This window comes from Sorghum bicolor, chromosome 5 (genome assembly GCF_000003195.3).
Source record: "Sorghum bicolor cultivar BTx623 chromosome 5, Sorghum_bicolor_NCBIv3, whole genome shotgun sequence".
Lineage (NCBI taxonomy): Eukaryota > Viridiplantae > Streptophyta > Magnoliopsida > Poales > Poaceae > Sorghum > Sorghum bicolor.
Genome location: NC_012874.2, coordinates 68,109,308 through 68,137,239, shown reverse-complemented (window position 1 = coordinate 68,137,239; position 27,932 = coordinate 68,109,308). Strand labels below are relative to the sequence as shown.

The 27,932-nt window shown below is 45.5% G+C and overlaps 3 protein-coding genes across 8 annotated transcripts; 2 read left to right on the top strand and 1 right to left on the bottom strand.

The window, feature by feature from the left end:
• Positions 11,707 to 13,537, top strand: LOC8068330 (polyol transporter 5). Its single transcript, XM_002451125.2, has 3 exons — positions 11,707 to 11,884; positions 11,984 to 12,330; positions 12,475 to 13,537. Exons 1-3 carry the CDS (start codon positions 11,731 to 11,733, stop codon positions 13,480 to 13,482), a joined length of 1,509 nt encoding a protein of 502 aa, XP_002451170.1. The 5' UTR covers positions 11,707 to 11,730; the 3' UTR covers positions 13,483 to 13,537.
• On the bottom strand, positions 21,888 to 24,053 carry LOC8079147 (polyol transporter 5). Of its 5 annotated transcripts, XM_021460833.1 has the most exons (3): positions 23,745 to 24,052; positions 23,312 to 23,658; positions 21,888 to 23,224 (listed from the first exon to the last, which is right to left on the bottom strand). In XM_021460833.1, exons 1-3 carry the CDS (start codon positions 23,896 to 23,898, stop codon positions 22,202 to 22,204), a joined length of 1,524 nt encoding a protein of 507 aa, XP_021316508.1. In that variant the 5' UTR covers positions 23,899 to 24,052; the 3' UTR covers positions 21,888 to 22,201. The 5 variants fall into 5 exon arrangements, with proteins under 5 accessions (XP_021316508.1, XP_021316507.1, XP_021316510.1 ...); XM_021460832.1 differs by having other exon boundaries at positions 21,888 to 23,658; positions 23,745 to 24,053; XM_021460835.1 differs by having other exon boundaries at positions 21,888 to 23,658; positions 23,741 to 23,886.
• LOC8068329 (putative polyol transporter 1) lies at positions 24,272 to 27,427 on the top strand. 2 transcript variants are annotated; one of them, XM_002451124.2, is made up of 4 exons: positions 24,272 to 25,187; positions 25,574 to 25,767; positions 25,870 to 26,216; positions 26,293 to 27,427. In XM_002451124.2, the coding sequence occupies exons 1-4, from the start codon at positions 24,997 to 24,999 to the stop codon at positions 27,274 to 27,276; spliced, it is 1,716 nt and encodes a 571-aa protein (XP_002451169.2). In that variant the 5' UTR covers positions 24,272 to 24,996; the 3' UTR covers positions 27,277 to 27,427. The 2 variants fall into 2 exon arrangements, with proteins under 2 accessions (XP_002451169.2, XP_021316751.1); XM_021461076.1 differs by having other exon boundaries at positions 25,574 to 26,216.

Below are 27,932 nucleotides of genomic sequence, written 5' to 3'. Positions count from 1 at the left end.
ATATATTTGTGTCGTGGCTGGATGATCAATTTATCATCAAGATGAAGGAAGGGGAATGCATGAATCTTGATGGATATCCCCTTGTGCGTGTCTTTCCCAGTATAAAGGTCTAGGAAATAATCTTGGAGACCATGGAACACATTCATGTGTCTTTGCTGATATTTTTCCCAGATTAGATTAATACAATCCTGGGAAAGGATTGAAAGGGCTTGCTCAGTTTTGAAGCTTAGCTTTGGGACAAGCAACTCATAAGGGGTGCTGATAGGTAATGAACCTGGCTTGTGTCTTTTGAGTGGAGCAAGGTTGGTTTCATCTATGGTGGTATAATTTTGGTGGTGACTGGGGTTATCGAGGATTGAATCGATTTGGGTGGAAGCATCTTTGGTGTTTTTGACCTCGGCATGAGGCATCTTATCTTTTTGAGGGAAAGTATCATCTGGTGGAGATCGGAATATTTCCGAAGATTTTGTCTCAGAATCACATACCTTGTGATTTAATAATTTTGAGTTGGGATCATTTTGATCATATAATTTTGGAAATCTTTCTCCTGGCATGAGGAGAGAATCTGATAAGTTTGAGGACCCCTCTTCAAGGTGGTCATCATCTGATAATTTTGAAGACCTTTTCTGATGATCAGAAAGGTTATCTTGCATGCAAGGGATTTTTCCCATGCTTCTGAAATAGTATGCTATCCCATTTAGAGCATGAGCTTTATCTTTTTTAGTTTTAACTTGCCAGAGTAGGTTTAACAACCCTTGCTGCAAGTCATTGATCTCAAAATTATGATTGAAACGATCACGATCTCCATCTGGAAGTATCGGCAGCCTCCAAGTACTCATCCGCATGAGATGTTTGTACTTCAAGAGAGGAGCCATCTCTAGCTTTTGCTGCATCAAGAGAATCCTTTTTGTTAGGGATGAATCATGTAATATCTTACCCTTTTGAAATCTTACTCCCGTAGAGTCATCTGATGATATACTACTGATAGATTCTTCTGAAATCTGATTGAGTCTTATTTTTCTGGTTTTGATAGAAAGGATATTTCTATCTTGGTTCCATCTAAATGAAATTGGATGCCCTCATCAGTAACCATAAAGGGGCGAATTGAAGATAGAAAAGGTGTCCCAAGAATAACATCTTGTTTTAGATTCTCAACTAGCACAAATGATGCTTTAATACGAATGTTTTCAATGCAAATGTTGACCTCTGGAATTTTGTAGTTTACCTTCAGAAGATGACCTTCGGCGGAGTGAATCTTATGTGTGGATTTTATAAAGTACCTGGATGGGATGATATCTTGTTGAATGCAATTTACATCAGCACCAGAATCTAGCAGGGTATTATATGTGAATTTATGCCCATCATAGAATTCATATGATAATTCAGTGTACCATTTTTGCTTAAAATATCTTTCTATAGAGCCTACTAATTCATCATCAGGTGGCTCTCTTTCGATAAGTTTTTCCCCATGATCATTCTTTTTATGGAGCTCCAAGATCTGAATTCTTCTTTTGAGATCTATTAACTCTTCTTTGATGAAATTATATTCTTTTGAGAGATCATCAAGACTTAGTTGCTTATTTTTCTTTTTTAGATCTTCAACCCTTTGGAAGACCTCATCTGCAGAACAATATTTCTTTTTCTGAATTTCATTAACCAATTTATCTTTGTTATTCTTAACCCTTGATAAGAATTTTTCAAGGATAATCTCCTTTTCTTCTGGGTCCTGCACAGTGTCAAAGGTGTCTAAAACAAACTGTTCTAGGTCAGTGAGAACTAGAACGTTTTCATCTGACTCATTTTCAGAGGTACCTTGTTCATAACATGAACATTCTTTATTTTCACAACAATTTATCTCAGTGTTATCTTCTGAGCTATCATCACTTTGTATATGATTTAAGATTTCTCCCAATCTTCCTTTGATATCCTCAGAATCTGATTCAAGCAAGGCTTGAATTTCTTGTTTTACTTTTGATTTGAAACAGTTTGAAGATTTATGACCCTTTTGGCCACAGTTGAAGCAAACTAAATCATTTGCCTTGTGATCCTTTTTAAAATTTTTGAAGACATTTCCTGTGTCATATTTCTTCTTATGCCTTCTTCTCATAGGGTGTTTTGCTTTCTTATTGTCATCATAATTTCTTTTATGATCTCTATGTGACCTTGTTCTTTGGGATTCAAAAGGATCTTGGAAACCGAATTGGTAGCAAAATTCTCCCAATTTCTTTTTCCCAATAGCCCTTTGCTTCTTGAGCTGTTCCTTAATTTTTAAATCATTGCAAAGTTCAGCTCCTATCAACTGTATTTTTTGAGTTATCTTTCCTATATCTAGGTTTTGATAATTTATGCTACCTTCTCCTTCTTTTCTCAAAGAGTTTCTAACCTTTTCAGCAAATAGAGGAGGTAAGCCAGATATATATTTTTCTTTCCAAAAATCTTGATTAGGATCTGGAAGAGTATATAATTTTGATAAAAAGGAGTCTTTGTACCACCTAAAATCTGTCATGGTTTTGCATCTCAAACTAATCAATTGTTCCCTATTCTTTTCATAAATATCTTGGTAGTTGCCAGCAAAGTGGTAAACTATGTTGTAGAGCAGGGTTGAGATGGCATTAGAAACAGATCCTAGAGATTGTCCTTGATCATTGTTTAGGACAATTGGCCTACCATTTTCATCTATCTTAACGGCCTCAATAATCGATTTTCTTTGGGTCTCACTAAGGTAGTGATCCCACCAACCCCTTAATTGTCCTGAAAATCCAATGACAATCATATGGGCTGCTTCCTTCTCTTTATTTCCATTTGCTATACAAGCATTTGCATACATAACCATTTGATGGCACATGGTAAAAATTTGGTATTCAACAAACCCATCAAGGTTCCACTCAACTATTTATTTGCCATTGAAGCAAGTCATGTTGGCTATGTGCGGCAATTCTTCAAACTGAAGATCTGCATAGGTTGGTCTTGGATAGTAGTTTCTTGTCATAGCCGTTTGGGTTGTTGTTTTAAACGTTTTAATTTTGTTGATCACATCTTTACTTTCACCATCAGTGATCTGGTTAATATTTTTGTTGACCTTTAGATTTCCAAGTTTGTTGGATAATTCATTGATCAATTCCTCAGAAACAGAGGATCCCATAGCCTTTTGTTTTCCAAGCTTGAAGTTGGAAGAGGCCATTTGTGGAACAAAAGGTGGAATGACTATTTGTGTCTGGGGAACCTCAGAATGAGAGCTGGAAGGAAGATTTACCTTAACTTCACTTTTGTTAGGCTTTGTTCCATCCGTAAGAATGGCTTCTATCCGCTCTGTCTGCTGGCCAAGAGCATGCAAAGATATATTTGAATAATTTTGTTGTTCTACCAAGTGACCTATGTGTTTCTACCATCCCAAGTAAAGAATCCTGAAATCTTTTGTTTCTACAGTCTCTTAGACAGGCCAAGATGGATACATTTAAACCTTTTCTGGTCAAGGATCTGATAGCTATTTGGACCAAACCAAAGTGCAGATAATGATATTGGGGTTTAGCTCTAATGTCATTTATTTCTCTTTCAGAAAGGAGGTGCAAGGTCTCATGCATGGTATTAATACGACATGTTTTTTCAATAGTTTTAATAAAGTAGTCTGAACGAAGAGAGAAGGTTCCTACATGATAGATTTCTCTAATATTTATTTTTGTGATTTTCCAATTTGCAATGCTTTTTTCTATATCTTCAAAACAAATAGATGATGCATATTTCACAGACATAGTCTTAACCGACCTATCACTGCTACACGAGGCAACAGACCTGTCAGAAGCACTAAGCGTCCTTACTAACCAAGACATCTTATACGAAGACAAAGGAGTTTAGATGGGGTAGTTTCCAGTCCAACGGCAGGGATAAACCTCACAATCAAGATCACCTTGTAGGGTATATGGTTTCCAGTCCAACGGCAGGGTTAAACCTCACAATTAAGATCGACTTGTTTCTCTGTTCGAGCTGCTAGTCCAACGTTTCACCGCCTAAGCTGCTAGTCCAACGTTTCACCGCCTAAGCTGCTAGTCCAACGTTTCTACGCCAACAAACGCCTATCCTTCGGCTAAACAAGGCTAACGGGTCGAGGCAAGCTTAGACTAACGGGTCGAGGCGAACTCTTACAAGAGCAAACAGGATCTCCGTGACTTCGGCGTACCAACACACTACGGGATCTCCGCGAGTTCGGCCTACTACCGCACCCTCTCCCCCCGTTCGGAGAAGATGGCTTGGGGAGCTCGGGCGAACCTATTGGCTCCGATACCAGCTTGAAAGGAAGATTCAAGATTATGTTTTATTCATCACCACCAAGGTTCACGCCACCACTAAGGCCTGCAACCCATGATGTCTATATCAACAAGGGATGTTACCCTTTTCCCAGTAATACGCATTATGATCTGGGACAAGAATATGAAGAATTGCTCTCCAAAGATACAAATCATGACAACTGGAGAATTTTCAATGAAGCCAAAGAACTTGAAGAAAATATCATATATATATATATATATATATATATTTGTTATGCAGTTCTCAATCTTCATTCTTGTGCGAGTACAAGTATGGTGTAGTGCCTGGCAATAGTTCCTTTTAAGATAGGGTCATTTTTTTTCAATTCATAGTTTCTTATGTGATTCTGACTGCTGCTGCAAAGTGTACATCCCTGATTGCTCATCATTTGGTACCTTTGTTGTTGCGAGGGACTCAATGTTTGATTCGCTGAGAGAAGACATCTGTGCTCTGGTGTGACCACAACATGCACATGCAGTTCTTCCAGGAGATGTTGAAGCACCTCAAGTAGGCACCCATGCCTAGGCTGTTATTTTTTTCCTCGTGGATTCAGATAACAGGTCTTCAATTTCATGTGTTTATATTCTCCTTGTAAAGTATTTACAGTGCTATATTTCTATATTTACGGTGGTTTGTTCATTGTAATTTTAGTGTTACATTGATGCAAATTTATTCCTTTGTTGATGTAATATTTCTTTTTTGCATTATGTGTGTAATATTTGTATTTATGATTGAGTGTTGATTATAACTGTGGTCATTAGATTTTAGTGTCTATTATTTGGATCATCAGATTTGATCTGAGGTTCAGGAAATTCGGTTGCTGGATGGAGCCAAAACAACCAGATTTTATTTGATTGCAAATCCGGTTGTTTTGGTGCTTTCCAACAACCAGTTGTTGGGGAGGCCCAAAACAACCGGTTTCTGGGTAGACAGACTCGTTGGTAATTGTTCGTGGTCATCTTCCGGTGATTGTGAGGGGTCTTGTACCTTCCTCGACGGAGAGCCGAAAGGTAACTCTAGTGGATTGCTCGTGTCATTGAGTTACCTCACTTGTGGGTAGGTTCTTGTGGTGTCCTAGTGAGGACGAGGTTCGTGCTACACCTCTTAGCCACCGAACCACCAAGTGTTGGTCGACACAACGGGGACGTAGCGTGCCGGCAAGCACGTGAACCTCGGGAGAAAAATTGTGTGTCTCCATTGTGATTGTTCATTGGATTTCTCCCGGTGATTGGACTTCATATTATTGATTGGTTCATCCCCTCTACGCGGCGGTATAAAGTTCAAACCATCTCTTTTACATTCCTGCAAACTAGAGTAGCTTACTTACTTGTATAGAAACTTTAGATAGCTTTCTAGTGTAAGTAGTGACATAGCTCTTGTGTGCCTAGTGATTATATCAACTAGATTTGTTGGATAGGTGGCTTGCAAACACCACATTAGAGCTAGAGCAAAAAGCTTCGCTTTGTTATTTACTAACATCTTGCTCTAGTGAGACTCTCCCTCTAGTCATATTAAGACCTTTCAGACCGTGGTCATGAGCGTGGCACAGACTAAAGGGTACAGGTTGTGGAACGGTGTGACCACGTCGTCCTAGCTGCCCCCTATGAGACGACATGGATGATATGTTGTTTGCTTTCTCAGTGTGGTCGGCCGGTAAGACAGTGGTAGAAGCGAGCAAAGTGCTCTACTTTGTCAGGGCGGAGAGAGATCGGAAGAATTTGGTTTCACTAAAAAATTTGTATGTGTTTATATATTATGACACTTTATTTTTTTTGTCTCTCAAATCATTCTGTCCACTTTTTCATCTAACGATGTCAATCTACATTAGAAGAAGTCCTAAATGCCCTCACGTTGCTTTTCCATCGTACCCTTCTCCATTTCCTCCGCCGGTCCTGTTCCTTCCATCCTCCAACATGCGCTGGGGCAGGGGGCGGAGCTAGCTGCGCGGACGCTGGGGCCAGGGGTGCAGCTGGCCTCGTTGGTCGGGCGGAGCCTAGCCACTCGCTGCCTTTGAGTACTAATCATGACTTGATGAGCTTCTTCAGTTCTTCTATTTCTATGTACAAATTGAGAAGGAATATAATCTGTAACGCTAATCAACTCTCCTTCCAACAGGCCATGCATGGTAATAATTAACGATCAATCTTGCTGCTGTTGCTGCTGCTATAAGTAAATTAAAGCAGTAAACTAAATGGTTTAATTCCTTCGATTCTCCCCCATCCTCGCTTAACTGGTCGGGCACGCGGACCTTGAGGAACACGATGGCGCGCGGCGCCGTAATACGAGCGCCCCGGCCGGCGTTGACAAGCGCGTGGAAGATCTGATGACTACTATGCCCAACGACGTCAAACGCCCCTGGCCTGTCCAACCCCTCGGGCACCCGGGTGAGGTAGTAGAACGCAATGGCAATGCCGACGAGGTACACGATCGACGCGGCCATGGTGCCCGAGTAGGAGTAGTGACTGGTGGAGTAGCATCGCGGAGTGCTTGTCGTCGGCAGCGGGGGTGTTTGGCGTCCCAGTGGTAGCGGTGGGAGGTGAATGGTGGGGTTGTCCGCAAGTTCGACAAGTTTTGTAAACAACTTCTATTTTATAACACAATTAATTCATTCACTATATACCATATCATTGAACTAGAACTAATTTTTCTACATATATATTAAAAAAAATAACACAATTACTATTTCTATTTTATAAACAAACAAAATAACACAATACTCCCTCCGTCTCATAATATTTGTCGTTTTAGATCTACACATAGAAATTAATAAAATGAGAAATGTATGCTGCACAAAAGAAAACGAGGAAAAGGTATTAACATAGAGATCTACTGAAAAAAGAGAAATTATTAGAAGTAAGAATAATAAATAATTTAGGATAAGTCTACCACAGGCTAGAATTAATACATCGTAGCAACCTGCGGCAGTGTCGTATTGACATATTCAATCTCGCTTTGTCCTTTGATCAGTTCGATAAATATTAGTGTGTATTGGCCCAACCGTTCCTTTCATTTCGTTTTTTCCTATGCTATAAGCATCAAGCCATCGAACTCACAAGTTTTTATTTCGTTCCACATCAAGCCACACCAGTTTTGAAACAGCCGCTTTCGAGGCTGGAGTTGAGGTGTTATATATAGACCCACATGCCGTTGCCATGCATGGTCAACATCAGAGAGCGGATGGCACACATGTGGTGCTGAACCTTGTTGAGCTGCACTGGTCCAATCCAACACCAGCAATTATTTTGTCATGTGGCACTGCTGTGAGTATTATTAATTGGGGTATTTTCTCATGTCCCTTTCAAGGCATATAATTTGCCAACTACTTAGTACTCTATCGTGCACAATGGCCCAACACCAACAATGCACGGACATGTGTCCAGAGTTGATTATTCCATCTGCAACAAGATTAGGGGAGGACGAGGAGAGTGCGCCAGTGGGGTGAGAGATGGGCGAAGTGTCATGGTGGCGTCGGTCGTATGGGTGGTGGATGAGGTGTGTGGTGACGGGGTAGATGGTGGCAATGGTGGGGTTGTTAGAGAGTTTGCCGGCAATCTAGGGGGCAGTGGAGGCTAGCAAGGAAGGAGGGTAGTTGGGGAAGATCTACGAGTTAATTTTTTTTCTTTTTACAGTTAACTCCTAGATCTTCAAGAAATTATTTAACAGTCTAACTAGCTAGTAGTCGTACTCTATGCATAGTTCTTTTCACGTTTAGGTATACCTTCTTGTATTTGTGGCGATTGCAGTAGTGAGCTAAACGCATAGGGTCACTCCCTATGCAGATTTTTGCTGGATGCATTAGGCCTGTAAGTGTAGATCAGAGAAATAAATTAAGGGGTGTTTGGTTAGTGTTGTTAAATTTTAATATGTACTGTAGCATTTTTGTTTTATTTGACAACTAGTGTCCAATTATAGACTAATTAGGCTCAAAAGATTCGTCCCGCAAATTACTCTCTAGCTGTGTTTTTAATTTCGTAAATAGTCTATATTTAGTACTCCATGCATGTGTCTAAACATTCGATGTGACGGATGATAAACTTTTTTTGAGAGAATGATAAACTTTTAATAGATGCAACCAAACGGGGCTTAAGAGTTGGAGGGCTAGACATAAAGGGTACTAGACAAACAACTTGTTTCTTCGACCTCCAACACCTTTCTTCAATGCCAAACTTCAATCCATGGCAGAAAAAAATGAGAAGAGGCTATGTGGGGCTCCACTTACCCCTAGGGACCAGTGGGGCTCGGACACCCCTGCACTGATGTTGGATCCGGGCCTCTTTCGAATAGTATGTTATATAATTATATAATATAGAAAACATGAAGCAAGTCATAGTCTAATTGGTCATATACTCCTATGCTTTCCTCCATGCCCTGTTTCAAAATACTACATTTGCTCAAGCACATCTGAACGCATATAGTACACTTTATCATTGAACTAGCAATTAATTCTATGTAGACTAGCCTATTTGCTTGTCTTATAAGCCGTATTTTTTCTGCTAACCAGTAGTGTTTTTATCTCACGATAAATCAGCGAACAGTATTTTCAGTGATTACGACTAGAATAATCAAGCTTACATATTCAAAAACAAAATAACACAATTAGTATTCAATAAAAATAAAATAACACAATACTCCCTCAGTCTCGTGATATTTATCGTTTTAGCTCTAGGCACAGAGATTATGAAAGAAAAAGTATCGTGCTACGGCCATCTATATGGAGATCATTGCCTGCTTGCAAGCATTGCAGCGGCCAGCTGATTTTGGAAATCCAAAAGGTGATCTTGGAAATGGATGGTTGTGCACGCGGTAAACTCCTTCGACTTTGATCGTTGCTTTGCGGAGGAGTTGAAAGACATGCTAGCCAGCAGTTTTATTTCATATGTAGTTGTTTATAACCCTCGTTCTTGTAATTTGGCTGCTTATAGCCTAGCTGCCCAAGGAGCGTGTTTGATTTTGGGTGCTACTCCGATTTAGGATAGCATTTCAAGTTGTACTCATGTACCGTCTGTTAATGAGTAATGGAGAGCTCTTCCATGTCAAAAAAACGAGAAAAGGATATTAAGATAGAGATGTATCATAAAAAAGAAAAACTATTAGGAGTAAGAATAATAGTAATTAAGTTAGGACAACTCTAGGAGGCTAGAATGACTTACGCACCAAAGTAGTAGATGGTAGCTACTTGTACCTGTAGTATGTTAGAGCAAGTATTATAGTAGGCTGTAAACCAGCTAAATGCTGAGGTGGAGGAGAGAGAGTAAAAGCGGGCTGTAAGCTTACAGCCGGCTCAGACACAAAAACCAAGAAAGTCTGTGAGACAGACAAGTGGCCCATGTATTAATAGTGACGGGCTAACCATTATATGAGTGGGCTGCAAAAAGGTTGTAAAGAAGTCTTACAGCCAGCAGCTGGCTGTATTATAATACTTGCTCTTATGGAGAAATTAAATCGCTTTGTCCTTTGATCAAGTGGGACAATTAGTATTATTGGTGCAGAGCCGTTCCTTTCATGGAAAAAGTTGCGTGAGGACCAGCCGCATGGAGACACTGTGGGGGTTATATACCATATGTACGTTTAATAAGATGATAATATTGTAACAGACCGGTATTTCCAAAATTGAAATCCTGACCTTTTTGCCCTCTATGATAGTCTCAAGATATCTGATTTTAATTTTGGAAATTCCAGTCTGTTACAAATATGGCCTATGTATCAGCTGCATAGTTCGCATGACACCTGGTAGAGATGATCCGCACCAATTTTTTTTCCACTTCCATTCAGTTTTCCCATGCTATAAGCATCAAGCCATCGAACTCGGCAGTTTTATTTCATTCCCCATCAAGTCACACCTGTTTTAAAAATGGTTTTTCCCATGCTATAAGCATCAAAGCCATCGAACTCAGCGTGGAGATTTTCTGATGCGGAGGGTTCTTAAAGACGGTCTTTGAAAAAATAAATCATGGAGTCTTTAAATTCAAAATTGTGGAAGTGTTAAAACATTTAGGATATCAAAAAATTGTTAAATAATTGCACTAGCAGTTCTCAAAGAATGATGGCTGACTTCATCATGACAAACATTTGTGCTAATTTGGTTTGGTTTTCCATTTTTTAGGCCAAGGTGGTTCGATTGTTTGGATTCTCTAGGGCAGATTTCTTTTCGTTGTTTTCTTGGAAGGTTACATTAGGTGTATTCATGTTTGGTAATTGCTGGGGATCTCAAGCCTTGTTTAGTTTTCAAAAAATTTCAAGATTCTCTATCACATCGAATGTTTAGATATATATCCATCGAACATCGTCCACCCAACCAATGCATCATATATATTCACGTTTTCTCGTGTGTCTGAAATCTGTCTTTTGTTCAGACTTGAGACGACGATGAGGTCCTTTGATGTTGCTTCAAGATTCGTACGTACATCATATCTTTCGGTCAATTCTGATCATTCTTTTAACTGTCTTACTATAAAAATATTTATTTATTGTTAGTTGTCTTCGTGTCAATAATTTAGATCATAAATTTGTAATTGTCTTACTATAAACTTTATCATCTAACTAATAATTGATTCTCTATAGACCATATCTAGACTAGAATTAAGTTTTCTACATATTTAAAAGCAAAACAACAATTCCTATTTAATAAAAAACAAAGTAACACAAGACTCTCTCGGTCACATAATAATCTTTTTAGCTCGATCTAGGCACAGGGATTAAGAAAAAAAATGAAAAAGTATGGTGCATAAAGACTGGTAGGAATGGTCCACACCGAATTTTTCATCTTTCATTCGTTTTCTCCCCTGCTATAAGCATCGAGCCATCGACCTCGAACTCAGCAGATTTATTTTGTTTCGACATCAGGTCACACCAGTTTTAAGGTCTTGTATTTAGTTAGTGAAAAGAAAGTTTTTGGGTGTGATGTGTCGGAAGAATGTCGAAAGAGATTTTCGAATACTAATAAAACACAAATTACATATAGCTAGCCTGAAAAGTACAAGACGGATTTGGTAAGTCTAATTAATCTGTCATTAGTATATATGGAAGTTATTATAACAATTATATTTGTTTCTAACTGTGTAATTAGTTTTTTTTCTCTATATTTAATATTTTATGCATCTATCTAAAGATTTGACGGGATGATTGAAAAATTTTTGGATAGGGAATTAAACAGAGGCTAAAATAGTGGCATTATTTGCAGGAGGCTGGTCAACATCAGAGAGACAGATGGCACGTTGCTGAGCTGCACTGCTCCAACAATTTGTCATGTGTTCACTACATTGACTCAGTGAGTATTTTTGGTATTTTCTCATGTCTTTTTCAAGACATATAATTTGCCAACTACCTTGTACTCTAGTATATGTATATCACAACACGACCTTGTACTATACAAAGTCGCCGGTGCCGACGGCAAACCAAGCCGATAGAGGAGCTACGCCGCCGCGCGCCATGGCACAGGCTGCTGTCGGCAGCGCCGACGGCACTGAGGCGCCGCTGCTTCCTTCGTCGGCGGCGGAGACGCCGCCGCCTGCACCGCGCCGGAACTGGTTCGCCTTCGCCTGCGCCACGCTCGCCTCCGTCACCACCATGCTAAATGGCTACAGTACGTGATGATGCCAGTGTGCTCTGCTGCTGCTACCTTCTTCGATCCATGGCCATCATCCATGGAGATGTTCTTATCAAATATATATACTCCGTGCAGACCTCACGCTGATGAGCGGCGCGGAGCTGTTCATGCGGGAGGACGTGGGGCTCACCGACGCCCAGGTCGAGGTGCTGTCGGGGTCCATGAACTTCTTCATGCTCGCGTCCATCCTCGCCGCCGGCGGGGTGGCCGACTACCTTGGCCGCCGCCGCACCCTCGTGCTCGCCAACGCCTTCCTCATGGCCGGCGCGCTCGCCATGTCGCTGAGCCACAGCTTCGCCGCGCTCATGGCGGCGCGCTTCGTCACCAGCGTCGGCGCCGGGTTCGCCCGCGTCGTCGGCCCCGTTTACAACGCCGAGATATCGCCGGCGTCCACGCGCGGCGTCCTCTCATCCATGCTTGACGTACGTACGTCTGCATTTTGGATACACGTCAAGCATGGATACAACGACGAAAACAAACTTTTTTAATCAACGCGTAGTTGATTAAAAAAGTTCGTTTTCGTCGTCTTTAATTCATGAAATTTAAACACGTTCATCGACGTGCAGATGTTCATCAACGTCGGCATCCTGCTCAGCTACGTGTCCAACTACGCGTTCTCCGGCCTGCCGGTGCACCTCGGGTGGCGTGTCATGTTCGGGATCGGCGTCATCCCGCCCGTGTTCATCGTCGCCGGTGTGCTCTTCGTCATGCCGGAGTCACCGCGGTGGCTTGTCATGCAGGGCCGCCACGGCGACGCGCGCGCGGTGCTCTTGCGCACGTCGGACGCCCCAGCTGATGCCGACCTCCGTCTCGGGGAGATGAAGCGAGCCGACGCCGACGCCGAGCCACCACACGCTGCCGCACGCCACGGCGGCGGCGGTGCTGGTGGTGGTGTCTGGAAGCAGCTTCTCGTCCGGCCATCGACAAGCGTGCGGCGGATCCTGACGTGCGTTCTCGGGCTACAGTTCTTCGTGATGGCGTCCGGCGTCGACGCCATCCTCCTCTACAGCCCGCTGGTTTTCAAGGCGGTCGGCATGGTGTCCAACTCCACCGACCTCGGCGCCACCGTCGCCATCGGAGCGGTCAAGACGTGCTTCATCCTCTTGGGCATGCTCTTCACCGACCGCCTCGGCCGGCGCCCGCTCCTCCTCGCCAGCACTGCGGGCGTCGCCGTGACCACGGCCGCCCTCGCCGTGACGCTGTACATAGGCACGAGCACGACGTCGTCGTCTTCATCGTCGTCAACGGCGACTGCGGCGGCGTGCCTGGCGTTGGTGCTGGCCGTCGTGGCCACGTTCTCCGTCGGCTACGGGACGGTGGCGCCGGCATACACCGCGGAGGTCTTGCCGATGCGGCTACGCGCACAGGGCTCGAGCCTCGCCATGGCGGTGAACAAGCTCACAGCCGCGTTGGTGAGCATGACGTTCATCTCGCTCGCCGACGTGATCACCATGCCTGGGTGCTTCTTCCTCTACGCGGCGGTGACGGCGGCTGCGTTTGTGTTCGTGTACACGAGGCTGCCGGAGACCAAGGGCCGGAGCTTGGAGGACATGGAAGTGCTCTTCCACAAGTGAGAGCGCAGCCACATATAGTTTGCTATTTCGATCTGTCTGTTAGATCATCAATAGTAATGATAGTTTGATCTTGATATCCATCTACATTTGATAAATATAGTGATGGTGGGTTGTGACAGAGAGTACATATATGCTTTCTACAAGTTTGAATCATGATATCCATCTGTAGTGAATACAACATTCACATCAAATTGTAAGTTATTTTAGCCTTTGTTAATACATAGTTTTTACTATGCACCTTTTTTTCATAGATAAGAATTGAATCCGGTTTCATCCCTTGGAACTCATTAAGGGAATAACAACCAAAATTAATTAAGGGAAGAACAACCAAAATTTTCCACTTCTCCTCGTGGGGTGGGATTCTCTTAGTGTTTTATTATTTAAAAATTAGTATAAACTTTTTCTACCAAATGCTTCACAGTGGGGTTTTTTATGTACTATAACTAGTGGTAGCGTTTTACTACTACTTAAAAACATTAGGAGAATTTCATATTTTGGTAATGAATCAAACCACTTATTATGTAAAGAAGATTAAACTAATACAAAAATGTTTCACTTAAAACTCAATTCTAACATTTTTGTCATCGAGAGGAAGCAAAGAAATGCATAGTTGTTGTGGCCGCTTCTAGTTTTTGGCACACTTGGTGAGTATATTCTTTGTTGCAGCCACATAGATGTAGTTATGCCCAATTTTGTAATATCGGATTAGGGTTCAGTCTGCTAGGTTGGTTTAGTTGCTAGACCACATCTTTTGCGTATTCGAGAAAAAAATGTCGTGACTAGTGTGTTCTCCTTAACAAGACCTCTAAAAATATTTTACACATGCATTTTGCAAAAATAACATCGAGATATATATTATAATTAGATACATAGTAAAAGCTATATATCTTGAAAAGTCGAGAGTAAGTTTTGAAATGGAGCTGAGGGAGTACAATTGTACATAGGGCAGTCCCAATGCTTTCTATACCTATTAATTTTCATAAACACTACATATAGAAATCATGGTATTAGATAGTTTTTATAGAACAATGTTTTATCCAATCACATGCATTCTCTCTTTATTTCTTACCAATCACATCCCTTCATGTCTTGGTTCTCATGTAGACATGGTTTCTAACTTAGATCTGGTTTTTATGATTTTTTACTCTCGCTCTTCAATAACAATCTTGCCACATCAATGAAATACTTAGATAGTAGTATAATTAATGTCCATACAAACTATTGTAGTTTTTATATTGGGAGTGCCCTAAGGACTAACTTGTGTACAGTCAACTCAAATCCTAAAAAGGTGTTTTCAAGTACATGCATGCGTGTGATGACAATAGAGTGCAGATGACAGTTTGTCTTGCCCAATCAACACGTGACAGAATGGAAACCTCACATATGTCGCTTTAGTTGTTCCCAAATTTGTTCACGAAGTACTGTATATGAAAATTGTACTATTCTTTACCACGCATTACTGCAGAAGTTATAGTGTTATATAGAAAAAGAATTTATGGAGGAAGCATCACTACTAGAAACGCATGCTTTGCCAAGGACCTAATGCTTTACCAAGGGCTAAATCACAGACATTCGGCAAAGGCACTCTTTGCCGAGGGCCAGCCCCAGAAGCCCTCAACAAAGATTGGGCTCGATAGGCCCTCGATGGCCGCGGCTCTCGGCAAATTTGGCCTACTGGGTCACGGCAGCCGAGGGCCATTAGGCTTTTTTTTAACCTAGTTTTTCGTCCTAAATTTTTTTAGTCTTTGCCGAGGGCCCTAGGAAGCCTTCGGCAAAGAATTTTCAAAAAAAAAAGAAACTGCCAACGGCGCCGGTGCCGTGACAGCAACTTTTCTTTGTCGAGGACCATCCAGGCCCTCGACAAATGCTTTGTTGCGTGCCTAATAAAGGGCTCTCGGCAAAAACCAGTCCCTTTGTCGTCTAAAAATTTCCCAAGAGGTCCTTTCCTGAGGGTTTCTAGGCCTTTTCTGAGGGCCTCTAGCCCTCGTCAAACCACGCGAGTCCAGTAGTGCATGTAGAGGAAAAATGCCTCATAGTATAATAATCTTGGCTTCTTCATAATTTTAACTTGAAAGGTCAAACATTGGAGACAATGACTCATCTTCAATGACTAATTAAGAAGCTTGACAAAATGTCCAACAATCAAACGGTATCTCTTGATAAAGAAATGTATAGAGAGAGAAGAGAAAACCATTCAAATACTCAAGTGGGGATGGGGATGATACTCCAAATAGGTATTCACAATTCTTTTCTAGTCTAACTTAATAAATTAAATAGACAATTCTTTTCTTATTTTTTATCTAGTTTATTAAATTAGACTAGAGAAAAACCACGGCTATCTTTTAGAGCACCGTCCCCATCCTTAAATGCCGGCACATTGGCCTTAGTGGCCTGATGGATCGGATGGATCTTGAATGGATGGACCACGGTGTGTAGTTCCAGAGGCAAAGGCATGCCCCGGTCCTTCGCCTCCACTGCCCCGACGCTCTTCACCACCATCGACGACGCTTTCGCTGCGCTGCGCTAAACCATGTCCTTCTCTTACTATTCCTTGGATAGAGTTGGGTTGGTGAGAAAATCGCTTCTCGCAGAACGGTGTGAAGTTGTGTTGTGGTGAGCTGAAGGACAGGCAGATTATTTAAAGGGACAGCAGCATATATATATGTGTAGCGACTTATATTACAGCTGTGCGTGCCATGGTTGGAAACGGAGAGTGTCGCATGAGGTAGCCATGGATATAGGACTGGACGCTTCAGTTCCTTATAGGAGCACTTCAAGGTTAGTGAGTTATGGGACCCATTTGATGACGTGGTTTCATGAGATCGTAGAGAAATCTGCTAGTAGGTTTCTCCTATTTAGATATAGTAGATACTAGTAGAGCATTGTTAGTCAGTTTCTAGGAGATCTCTCTCTCTCTCTCTCTAGAAGCTGGAGTAGTTGGAAATCATATAAAGGGGGCTAAAATCAATTCATGTTCCTGTGAGAAAGCGTATGAAATACTCCCTTCGTTCTAAAATAGAGGTCGTTGTAGGATATGTGCAAGTTAAACTTTTAAAATTTTGACTAGATTTATAGAAAATATGTGTACCTCATGTTTTGGGAAAGTTGAAATATTCCTTCCCTCTACCGATTATGGGTCTGCTAGAGTGCTTCATGTCTAATTCCCATATTCACTGGATGGTTTTTGTAACTGGTACTGATGCTTACTTGTTGTGACAGAGAAACACCACTGAAATAGTTGCTGATTTCTAGTTAATAAGCTCAAGCGAAGAGAGTGAAAAAAACATGTTCCCCATGACAGTCGGCAGCTAGACCACGTGGTTGTAGCAATCAGTGTGTCGTTTTCAGGAGCTAATTAAGAAACGATTAACACTGAGATCCTACCAGCCTGACAATCTCCTGCTGCATGGCCGGATCTCACTTCTCTAGCTACATCAATCATGAATGCGTTCGCATCAATCTGTGTCGCAGTTACCTACTTAGTGCTCGACAGTAGCCAGCCTCGGAGCATCAAAAATAAGGTAGTGGCATTCATACTACCACTTATCCTAAAAAGATGCAATTATGATTATGTGTTTAATTAGGACAGTGCCAACCCGATGCTATACTAGTTTCTATACCAAAATAACCAGCCATATATATAAGCAAACAATCTGATGTGGCAAATAATCTAACGAGGATATTGAAGAAGAAAATGCAGAAACGGTTTCTCCCCTGATAATGAGATCGACAAGGACGAAGAAATGACTCGTTCTGCATTGGAGGTGAGACATCGTTTTCATCTGCACCTACCTGCCGCTCACCCACATGCAGAGAAAATTCCTGACGGTTTTTATAGAACCGAAAACCGACAGGAAAAACTCCATGCCTTGTTGCCCGCTCACATCGGCTGAGCTACGCGGCTCACGGCTACATGCCCTGGCAATTGCCCTCACATCTGTTGAGCAGCTGCAGGCCAAGAAACTGACACCACAGTTACAAAATAATGAGAAAAAGCCCAACAAATCCCAGAAGAGGGCAGCGGTACCAACTAAAAAAAACTCCAACAAATCTTCACCGATCTAGGATCTCATCCAGCAGACGCTTAGTGGTTGGCAAATTATATGCCTCTAATGGGACACCTGAAAACATCAATTATCACAGTAGACTAATATCAATTCAGTGTCGGCTCGTGACTGTAGGTGTTTTGGAACTAGCAATGAGAGTATCATTGCTGATTCATGGCTTCAAGTGGCAATGGTAGGCGTGGCTTCAACGGGAAGTGATAGTTGTTTTAAAAAAAAAAAATCATAACTTCTTCATATGAAACCAGCCGAGATTTTATATCAAAATAGTAGAATTTAAAGACATCTCAAACTTTTGTAGTATTACAAGTCTAAATATTCAATGTAAGTTCTTGGATCTGATTTTACATGATTAACAATGTCAAATGAAAATAAAGCCAACCTCAAAGTTGTAGTACTCTTGACGGGATCTACAACTTTGTCATTAACACTTTTTTCATTTGAGATTGTTTTGAGTGTCAAATATATAACATATGATTCAAAATTGTGTTGCTAATAAAACAATAGCATCAACTATATTGCCATATATATATGTCGTATAGCTTAGTTACTAAATGTCACGAGAGAACATAAATGTCGAGCTCATGAGTTCGATTCGAATCTAAATATTTTCCTATTTATCTCGTATCGCTGCCGGCACATATTTTCTTTTATTTTATTTCGTATCACTGCCGGGTTAGTTGGAACAACAGGCAATGATAAGAAAATCATGTCACTGCCAGTTTATTTTCCAATAGTGATGGCTGGTTGAGGTCCCAGAGTGATGCTGTGATATGTGGTAGTAGCAATAATGGAGCACATGATAAAATACTTGCTGTTATTGCCATTTTCTCGTTGCTGGTTCGTTTTCCGGCAGTGGTGGGCTGGTGGCTGGTTGAGACCCGGAAGTGATGCTGTGATCTGTGGCAGTGGCTGTAAGCACAACACTTGTTTTTTTTTGGACAAGAACACTTTTTTCGAATAAGCAAAAGGTTTACGCATCTTTGTATTATTAAGTAGAAAAAAATTCTTACAAACGCACAGTAGCACTGGATGGGTGGAGGTTCTAACAGGTATTACAAGCAGCAAAGCCTCTCCCACACTCTACTCGTAACCTACTACTCACGAATGAGACAACTCAGGTTCTGAGCCCTGACATCGATCCATAGATCGCCACGGCGTATGCTTGATGGTTGACAAAAGCTGGTTGATGGTGGAAGGGGCGCTTCAGAAACATCGTGCGTTTCGCTCTTTCCAGACCTCCTAAGCTACCAGTGCGAACAGGGTGTCGACTCCTCTTTGCTTGTCCCCGTGCCATCTCCGCCGCCACTGGTCCCACCAGGCTAGCAGAGTCCCATAGCCTACCTGGGACGCGTCGGCCCCGAGAACCGCTAGAATGGTCCACTAGACTTGATGCGAGAATGAGCAAGAGGCAACGATGTGGTTGATGGTTTCGGGGTCTTGGTCGCAGAGATAGCAATGGTCATCTGCCTATAACCCATGGTGTCATCTCCTGTCTGCAGTCCAATGGCGCCCCCTGATGCATGGCGAGCCATAAGAAGATTTTGATACGGAGTGGAGCCCACATCTTCCAGATCCTAGAGCAACCGTGGACCGGGTGTGAGGCTGTCAGTAGTGTCCGGTATGCTGACTTGCTGACTTGGAGGAGTACATTTCGTCCGCCGTCCAGCGCTAGATGAGTTTGTCCTCGCCGTTGCCAAGCTGTATCTGTGACACTAGGTCCCATACCCTTAGGTAGTCGAGGATAGCCGACACAGTGATCCCTTCGGGGATCTGGCGTACCCACGCACGTCCTGTCAGGCCTACAGCGACGATGGTTGCCTTGATGTTCGTTTGGCTAACGAAGTCCAGGAGTGATGGTGTGACGTCCTTGACCGCTTGGCCCTGGATCCACCTCTCGGTCCAGAATGTCGTGGAATGACCGTTTCGAGGCACGGTGTATGTGGAAGCGTTGAAGAAGGCCAACACCTCCTTTGAGGTTTGCGATGGGCAGATGTGCCCAGGGCCCGAGTTTCATCAACCTTCTGCAGCTAAAGCCATCAGGACTGCAAGGCAATGGTGGTGAGCCTTAGGTCGGGGATGCCAAGGCCTCTGAGGTCTGTTGGCCGACAGACTGTGGGCCAGGCGACCATGCATTTTCCCCTGACCAATCCCTCCTTCCCAGTCCACACTGTTGATCTCCTCAATCACCCAAGGCGGAAGACTGTCCGCAATGATAGTGTAGATGGGGATGATGGAGAGGACATATTTTATCTATATCAGTCTACCACTCTTGGCAATGAGCGGGCCATGGCAACCTATGAGTCTTCTACCGATGGCCTCGACTGAATCCGCGCTCTAGGGATCCTTTTTGTGCTTAGGGGTAGGCCGAGGTATGTAATGGGGAATTTAGTGAGCTGGCAGCCAATGATCTTCTAGAGTTGAAGCAGGTTGTCGTCTGGTGTGTGGATCGACGCGATGGAACATTTGGCGAGATTGGTCGTGAGTCCTGAGGCATCGCCAAAAAGTCTTAGGATCTCCATAATCGCCCTAGCTTCGGCCACGTCTAGGTGCATGAAAATGGTGATGTCATCGGCATAAATACTGCAGTGATGCTTGATTGCAGGCGTCCTCGGTGGCCTTAGGAGCCTTTCACACTTGCTGTTGTTGGACCAGTGCAGCTCAGCGTTCAGCAGCCTCATCTTGTGCTTAATTGCTTATGCAGCAAGCATGCATGCCTCATTCACTGCGCCCGGTCTTGTGCCATCTGCTCTCTGATGTTGCCATAGGCCTGCAAGGCGACTAATTTTAAAACTGGCGTGACTTGTTGCGGAGTGAAATAATTAAAACTGCTGAGTTCGATGGCTCGATGCTGATAGCATGGGCAAAACCGAGTCAAAGGAATGGCTGCGCCAAATATTTCAACCTGCTGATCAAAAGGATAAAGTGAGATGATATATATGGTCCTTAAGGCGATGACGATGTGACTACATGATCAGACACACCATGGAGGTGACTACAGGACCAGACATACCAAGGAGCGTCACCCTGCCCTCACGTAAAGAGTACAAATCCTGAATCCTCATATACTTCGTGAACAAATCAGTGAACAACTAAAACGTCACTTGTAAGGGCGTGTTCAACGGCAGCACAAAACGCTAGTCAGAAACATATTATATTCTCTGTTGAAGAGAGAGTGTAAAAAAGCAAAGCGTTGGCGAGTTGTGAAACGCTCAGCTCGCAGTCTTCAATACTGCTTGTGTCACTGCTCTTCCTCCTTTTTGCTATCTTCTCATGGTACTTCAAATTTCTTTCATATTTTATTTGATCTGAGCTAGCGATTTGTTAAAGGTCACAGCGGACGCCCTAAGCTCCGTTTGGGCATATTCCGATCCTATATAAACAAAGTTGCAGCCTCTAGCTATCACGTACTTATTCGTTTAGCTGATAAGGCTTGGCAGAAAGTATAGTCTAAGCGAACACACGGTAAATCAGATGTCTCATATGCCACACGTCAACCATACATCTCCATGCTATCTCCGTACGGATGATCCTCGCATATTTTTTTTCCATGAAAAGAATTGCTACACCAATATTATGAAGGCTTTATGTCAGCTTTTTTAGTTATATGTTTTAGCTTCAAGAGCAGTTTTTATGGTGAGGCTGAGCTATTTTCGTAACTCTAGTAAAATAGCTTCGTATGATAGAAAAAATGAATAAGTTGACTAAAGCCTTGTTTAGTTCGCAAAAATTTTTAAGATTCCCCGTTACATCGAAATCTTTGGTCGCATGTATAGAGCATTAAATATAGACGGAAATAAAAACTAATTGCACAGTTTACATGTAATTTGTGAAATGAATCTTTTGAGCCTAGTTACTCCGTGATTGGATAATGTTTGTCAAATAAAAATAAAAATGCTACAGTAGCCAAAAACCAAAATTTTTGCGAACTAAACAAGGCCTAATAATACCCCATGTTTTTCTTTTCTTCCATTTTTTCTCTCACGGGTCTCTTGGTTTTGCTCTGTACATCTTCTCGGTTTTTCTTCCGTACATCTTATGTCTGAAGAAGCTGGGCTCGCTGGGCTCACTTTTGTCTGATGAAGTTAGGATAAGGGGTGTTTAGTTCTCCTTCTATATTCTAAACAATTTTCGGTTTTGATCTATCATTTTGTATGTGAAACAGGAGAGGAAAAGAAAAGAGCTTTATTCATAAAATTATTTTTGAAAAAAAAAATTGTTTGGTAAAAAAAAGTTCATGATAGCTGGTGAAGTTGTTTGATGAAGCTATATCAAAGGGAACCTAATAAGATGTGAAAGGACATGGCTAGCCTGTTCGTTTGAACTTATCAGGCGAATATGTTAGTCATTCAATAGTATTTTTCTTTCACAAAAAATCAACCAACAGTACTTTTTGTCATAACTTATAAGCCTAAACAAAAAATCAAGCTTCCGCCAGCTCCTTTGTTAGACCCACCATACAATTAAGGTACGTCTTTGCTTCACATTTAAGTAAAGCTCATAAGAACAACAGTATGTGTAATGTGTCATCGTCTCCCCACCCAAACCAAACCTTATCTGCTCGATTGCTTGCGCTCATGAGTCTCAGGCTCTCGGCCGGCGCACGGCCACTAGAGCTGCTCCGTCCTCCCTAGCTCCATGGATGCCTGTCCTCCTCACTTGTGGAAGAGCACTTCCATGTCCTCCAAGCTCCGACCCTTGGTCTCCGGCAGCCGCGTGTACACAAACACAAACGCAGCCGCCGTCACCGCCGCGTAGAGGAAGAAGCACCCAGGCATGGTGACGATCCCGTCGGCGAGCGAGATGAACGTCATGCTCACCACCCCGCACGTGAGCCTGTTCACCGCCACGCCCAGGCTGGAGCCCTGCGCGCGCAGCCGCAGGGGCAAGACCTCCGCCGTGTACGCCGACACCACTGACCCGTACCCGATGGAGTACGTGGCCACGACGGCCAGCACCGACGCCAGGCACGCCGCGGCCGTCGCCGTCGTCGTTGACGACGACGAAGACGACGTCGTGCTCGTGGCTACGTACAGCGTCACGGCGAGGACGGTGGAGGTCACGGCGACGCCCGCGGTGCTGGCGAGGAGGAGCGGGCGCCGGCCGAGGCGGTCGGTGAAGAGCATGCCCACGAGGATGAAGCACGTCTTCACCGCTCCGATGGCCACGGTGGCGCCGAGGACGGCGGAGTTCGACGCCATGCCGACCGCCTTGAAAACCAGCGGGCTGTAGAGGAGGATGGCGTCGACGCCGGACGCCTGCACGAAGAACTGCAGCCCGAGGACGCACGCGAGGATCCGCCGCACGCTCGTGGACGGCCGCAAGAAAAGCTCCTTCCAGACGCCGCCGCCGCCGCCGTGGCGTGCAGCAGCAGCAGCAGCGGACGGCGGCGCCTCGGCGGCGTCAGTGACGACGGCTCGCTTCATCTCCCCGAGACGGAGGTCGGCCTCGGCCGGGGCGTCCGACGTGCGCAGCAGCACCCCGCGCGCGTCGCCGTGGCGGCCCTGCATGACAAGCCACCGCGGTGACTCCGGCATGATGAAGAGCACCCCGGCGGCGATGAACACCGGTGGGATCACGCCGATCCCATACATGACTCGCCACCCGAGGTGCACCGGCAGGCCGGCGAACGCGTAGTTGGACACGTAGCTGAGCAGGATGCCGACGTTGATAAATATCTGCAATAGTGAAATCACTATACACACCTTGATTCGATCGGAATCAGGCAGCATGCATGTGTTCCAATTAAAATGGTGGATACGCACGTCAAGCATGGATGAGAGGACGCCGCGGGTGGACGCCGGCGAGATCTCGGCGTTGTAGACGGGGGCGACGACGCGGGCGAACCCGGAGCCGACGCTGGTGACGAAGCGCGCCGCCATGAGCGCGGCGAAGCTGGCGCCCAGCGACATGGCGAGCGCGCCGGCCATGAGGAAGGCGTTGGCGAGCACGAGGGTGCGGCGGCGGCCAAGGTGGTCGGCCACCCAGCCGGCGGCGAGGATGGACGCGAGCATGAAGACGTTCATCGACCCGGACAGCACCTCGACCTCGGCGTCGGTGAGCCCCACGTCCTCACGCATGAACAGCTCCGCGCCGCTCATCAGTGTCAGGTCTGCAACAAGCTTCTCTCTCCGTGATGTAAAATTTCTCCATAGATGGTAGTACCATGGAAGTCAATTGGGCAGCGTACGTACGTACTGTAGGCATGTAGCATGGTGGTCATGGAGGCGAGCGTGGCGCAGACGAAGGCGAACCAGTTCCGGCGCGGTGCACCGGCTGCCGGCGGCGGCGGCGTCCCTGCCGCCGAGGAGGGCAGGAGCGGCGCCTCAGTGCCACAGGCAGCGTGTGCCATGGCGGCGGCGTACGTTTCACGATCGTGGGCAAGTACTAGCTTGCTTGTTTAGTATTTGGACTTTGGATGCTTATTTTGTACTAGTACTCAGGCCTTGTTTAGTTCCGAAAAATTTTTGGATTTTGACACTGTATTATTTTTATTTTTATTTAATAAATATTATCCAATCATGCACTAACTAGGCTCAAAAGATTCATCTCGTAATTTACGGACAAACTGTGTAATTAGTTTTTGTTTTCGTCTATATGTAATGTTTCATGCATGTGTCACAAGATTCCCCGTCACATCGAATCTTGTGACACATGCATGAAACATTACATATAGACGAAAACAAAAACTAATTACACAGTTTAGCTATAAATCACGAGACGAATCTTTTAATCCTAGTTAGTCTATGATTGGATAATATTTGTTACAAACAAACGAAAATGCTACAGTACCGAAAACTTTTCTCTTTTCGGAACTAAAAAAGGCCTTAGCAAATTGATATGACTCGAAAGGGACCTGAGAAAATATCAACACAAATATAGGGACGAGTGGCCAGTGAGCAGTAGACAAAGTGCTGCTGTTGTTGTTGGACTCTAGTACAGTACGAGACAAAAGTACTTGCTGTTGTTGGACTAGTACACCAAGTAACGCACAGTGCCAAGTGCTCGGACCTCGGAGCAACTCGAGCAGTACTTGCATACTCGTACAATAGATTATATATTTCTCTATTTAGATTGGATACCATCTATTTTTATAATGTCTAAATTTTACTCCCAACTTTAGCACTCTAGAACATGGCTCCCAAATTATTTATAGCAGTCCATGACATGGGAGTCCCACATGTCATCTCTTCCTTCCCTTCTCGTCACCGATGAACTCCGCCATGCGGATCACGTTGCCGCTAGAAGGAAACAAGTTCGCCGGATGGGTCGACCACAAATGGGGAACGCTGCAATGGAGGGTCGCCAGAAGGGACGCCGGTGAACCCTCGAGAGGGGAATCGCCAGGAAGGGCCGCTGCACCGCACCAGGAAGGGCATCACCGCCGAGAAGCCTGGTTGGCGGACATAGAGCTCGCGGCGGCCCCCTGCGTACGGTGTTTCCGTCATGCATGGCAGTTCATCAGCGAGAACCCACCGGCGAGGCCTGCTCGCCGCACACAAAGAAACAGTGCCATCGGCACGGACAGGGGAGGGAGGAGTGGCGCCGGTCCGCCGGATTTGGCCTCGCTAGACCTGGGGATGGTGGCGGCGCCGACGACGGATTGAAGAGAGGCGCATGCATGCGAGCATTTCATGGATGGTAAGTTGTTGCGGGCGTACAGTCACTTGCTACTCTTACTGCAGCCTCCCTATCTTCTCTGTCTCCCTACGTTCTGTGCTTCGAATCTAGAGAATCAAAGCATCTTGGCTACGGGCAGCTCTCGTGTTAGGTATAGCATCAGTCACTTGTCGTTTCCATGAGCTAACAGACACAGAACACATAGGGTCTCCATCTGGCAGGCTGACTGCTTGCTCATCGTCTTCACGCGTGGCCAGATCTCACTTCCGATCGCCATCAATCATGGACGTACGACGACGACGAGCATAGATCTGTTTCCAACCCTATATAATTAAAATTAGGCAGCAGGACGGTACGTAACTTTTCACCACAGCGACCTGTTACGCTTACGCTGCCCTCATTCCCAGCTGGCCCGCCGCGGGCTACGCTACGCACCGAGGAACCAAGGACGACGCCATGGCGCACGACGGCACTGCCGCTGATGCCGCCGCCGCGCCGCTGCTCGCGCCGTCGTCCGCCAAGTCCGGCAAGCCACGCCGGAACATGTACGCCTTCGCCTGCGCCACGCTCGCCTCCATGACCACCATCCTCATGGGCTACAGTACGTCATCATACCATTCATTCAACCATGCATCTTGTAGTTGCCGTGTGCATGTGTTCGATGTCATGGTGATCATGGTGAGCGCTTTGCGTGTGCTCGCAGATCTCGCCCTGATGAGCGGCGCGCAGCTGTTCATCCGGGAGGACCTGGGCCTCTCCGACGCGCAGATCGAGGTGCTCGCGGGGTCCATCAACGTGTTCATGCTCCTGTCCATCCTCGCCGCCGGCTGGGCGGCCGACCTCCTCGGCCGCCGCGGCACGCTCGTGCTTGCCAACGTCTTCCTCATGGCCGGCGCGCTCGCCATGTCGCTGGGCGGCAGCTACCCCGCGCTCATGGCCGCGCGCTGCATCACCAGCGTCGGCTCTGGGTTCTCCATCGTTGTCACCTCCGTTTACAACGCCGAGATATCGCCGGCGTCCATGCGCGGCTTCCTCTCGTCCTTTCTCGACGTACGTGTATATGTGTTGCTGGCTTCGTTCTAAACTTAGATTAAAATGTGGTTGCTGACTTGCTCTGCTCGTGCAGATGTTCATCAGCCTCGGATTACTTCTCAGCTACGTGTCCAACTACGCCTTCGCCGGCTTGCCGGTGCACCTCGGCTGGCGAATCATGTACGCCGTCGGCGTGGTTCCGCCGGTGCTGCTCGCCATGGGCGTGCTCGCCATGCCAGAGTCGCCGCGGTGGCTCGCGATGCGCGGGCGCGACGCCGACGCGCGCGCGGTGCTCTTGCGCACCTCGGACACCCCGGCGGAGGCCGACCTGCGCCTCGAGGAGATCAGGCAGGCCGTCAAGGAGCAGCCACAGGTCAGGAACAGCGACAACGACGACGACGACGGAGGCAGCAGCAACGTCTGGAAGGAGCTCCTGGTCCGGCCGTCGGCGAGCGTGCGGCGGATCCTCGTGTGCGTGGTCGGCGTGCACTTCTTCCAGCAAGCGTCGGGCATCGACGCCATCGTGCTCTACAGCCCGCTGGTGTTCCGCAAGGCCGGCATGTCGTCGAACAAGGCCGTCCTGGGCGCCACCGTGGCTGTCGGCGTCGTCAAGATGTGCTTCGTCCTGGTGGCCACGCTCTTCTCCGACCGCCTGGGCCGGCGGCCGCTCCTCCTCGCCAGCACGGCGGGCGTGGCCGCGTCCATGGCGTCGCTGGGCGTGACGCTCTGCGTCGGCGCGGCGGCGTCGGCTGCGGGCATGGCAGCCAGCGTCGTGTCGGTGCTGGCCTTCATGGCGGCGTTCTCGGTCGGGTTTGGCCCGCTCGCCGGCACCTACAGCGCCGAGATCATGCCGCTGCGTCTGCGCGCGCAGGGTGCTAGCCTGGGCATGGCGGTGAACCGGCTCACCTGCGCGCTGGTCAGCATGACCTTCATCTCGCTCGCCGACGCGATCACCATGCCTGGGTGCTTCTTCCTCTACGCCGGCGTGGGGGCGGCCGCGTGCGCGTTCGTGTACGCGCGGATGCCGGAGACCAAGGGCCGGAGCCTTGAGGACATGCACGTGCTCTTCGCCAAATGAAGATCTCGATAGCTAGGATGATGAGTTGCGTTGTATTGTGAAGAGTCTTGTATTGTATCTCCTGTTTTTGGTTTCGTGTTGGGTTCTAATTTTATGGTAAGCAATTTTGAGCATGGCAACGGCACGGGTAGCTTGTTGCACTAGTACAAAACTAATCTTGGAACACTTTATTTCCAGAGGCGGTCAAGCATCACCGCCTCTGGAAAAATTGTATGCATGCCGCTCTGGATTATCCTGGCTTCCGGCGCATGCAGTTTTACGTTAGGTTCCTCACCGGGGCAGTTCCAGGCTGTATGCCTGTATCTACCGTCCACATGAACCAATAAACGGCATCGAAGCCGTGTCGCGCACACGCGGCATCCCGTGCGGCAGTGGCACAGATATTTTTTTTCCCTCCAAATTAAATGGACCAGTCTCAAAGAGTTTCATAGAGATTAATTATATTGTGTGATATAATATTAATAAAGAGATATAAGAACTTCATGGAAATAGATAGAGTTTCATGAGAATAAAACTCTTCCGCACGGTTTCTAAAATTTTGATGTATTAGATATTATGACATAAAATCTCCATGAAGACTAGCCTAAAATAGTTAATATCTGGAAAAAACCATTTAAAAGGTGGACTACCTAAAAATGCCACCTTTGGACGTCTTC

Bases quoted from the DNA above. Each gene is read 5' to 3' on its own strand.
- LOC8068330 (XM_002451125.2), top strand. From the start codon at position 11,731: ATGGCACAGGCTGCTGTCGGCAGCGCCGACGGCACTGAGGCGCCGCTG. The intron at 11,885-11,983 runs GTACGTGATGAT...TACTCCGTGCAG, and splicing joins CACCATGCTAAATGGCTACA to ACCTCACGCTGATGAGCGGC. The intron at 12,331-12,474 runs GTACGTACGTCT...ATCGACGTGCAG, and splicing joins TCCTCTCATCCATGCTTGAC to ATGTTCATCAACGTCGGCAT.
- LOC8079147 (XM_021460832.1), bottom strand. From the start codon at position 23,898: ATGGCACACGCTGCCTGTGGCACTGAGGCGCCGCTCCTGCCCTCCTCG. The intron at 23,659-23,744 runs GTACGTACGTAC...AGCTTGTTGCAG, and splicing joins CACCATGCTACATGCCTACA to ACCTGACACTGATGAGCGGC.
- LOC8068329 (XM_021461076.1), top strand. From the start codon at position 24,997: ATGGCAGTTCATCAGCGAGAACCCACCGGCGAGGCCTGCTCGCCGCAC. The intron at 25,188-25,573 runs GTAAGTTGTTGC...CCTCATTCCCAG, and splicing joins ATGCGAGCATTTCATGGATG to CTGGCCCGCCGCGGGCTACG. The intron at 26,217-26,292 runs GTACGTGTATAT...CTGCTCGTGCAG, and splicing joins TCCTCTCGTCCTTTCTCGAC to ATGTTCATCAGCCTCGGATT.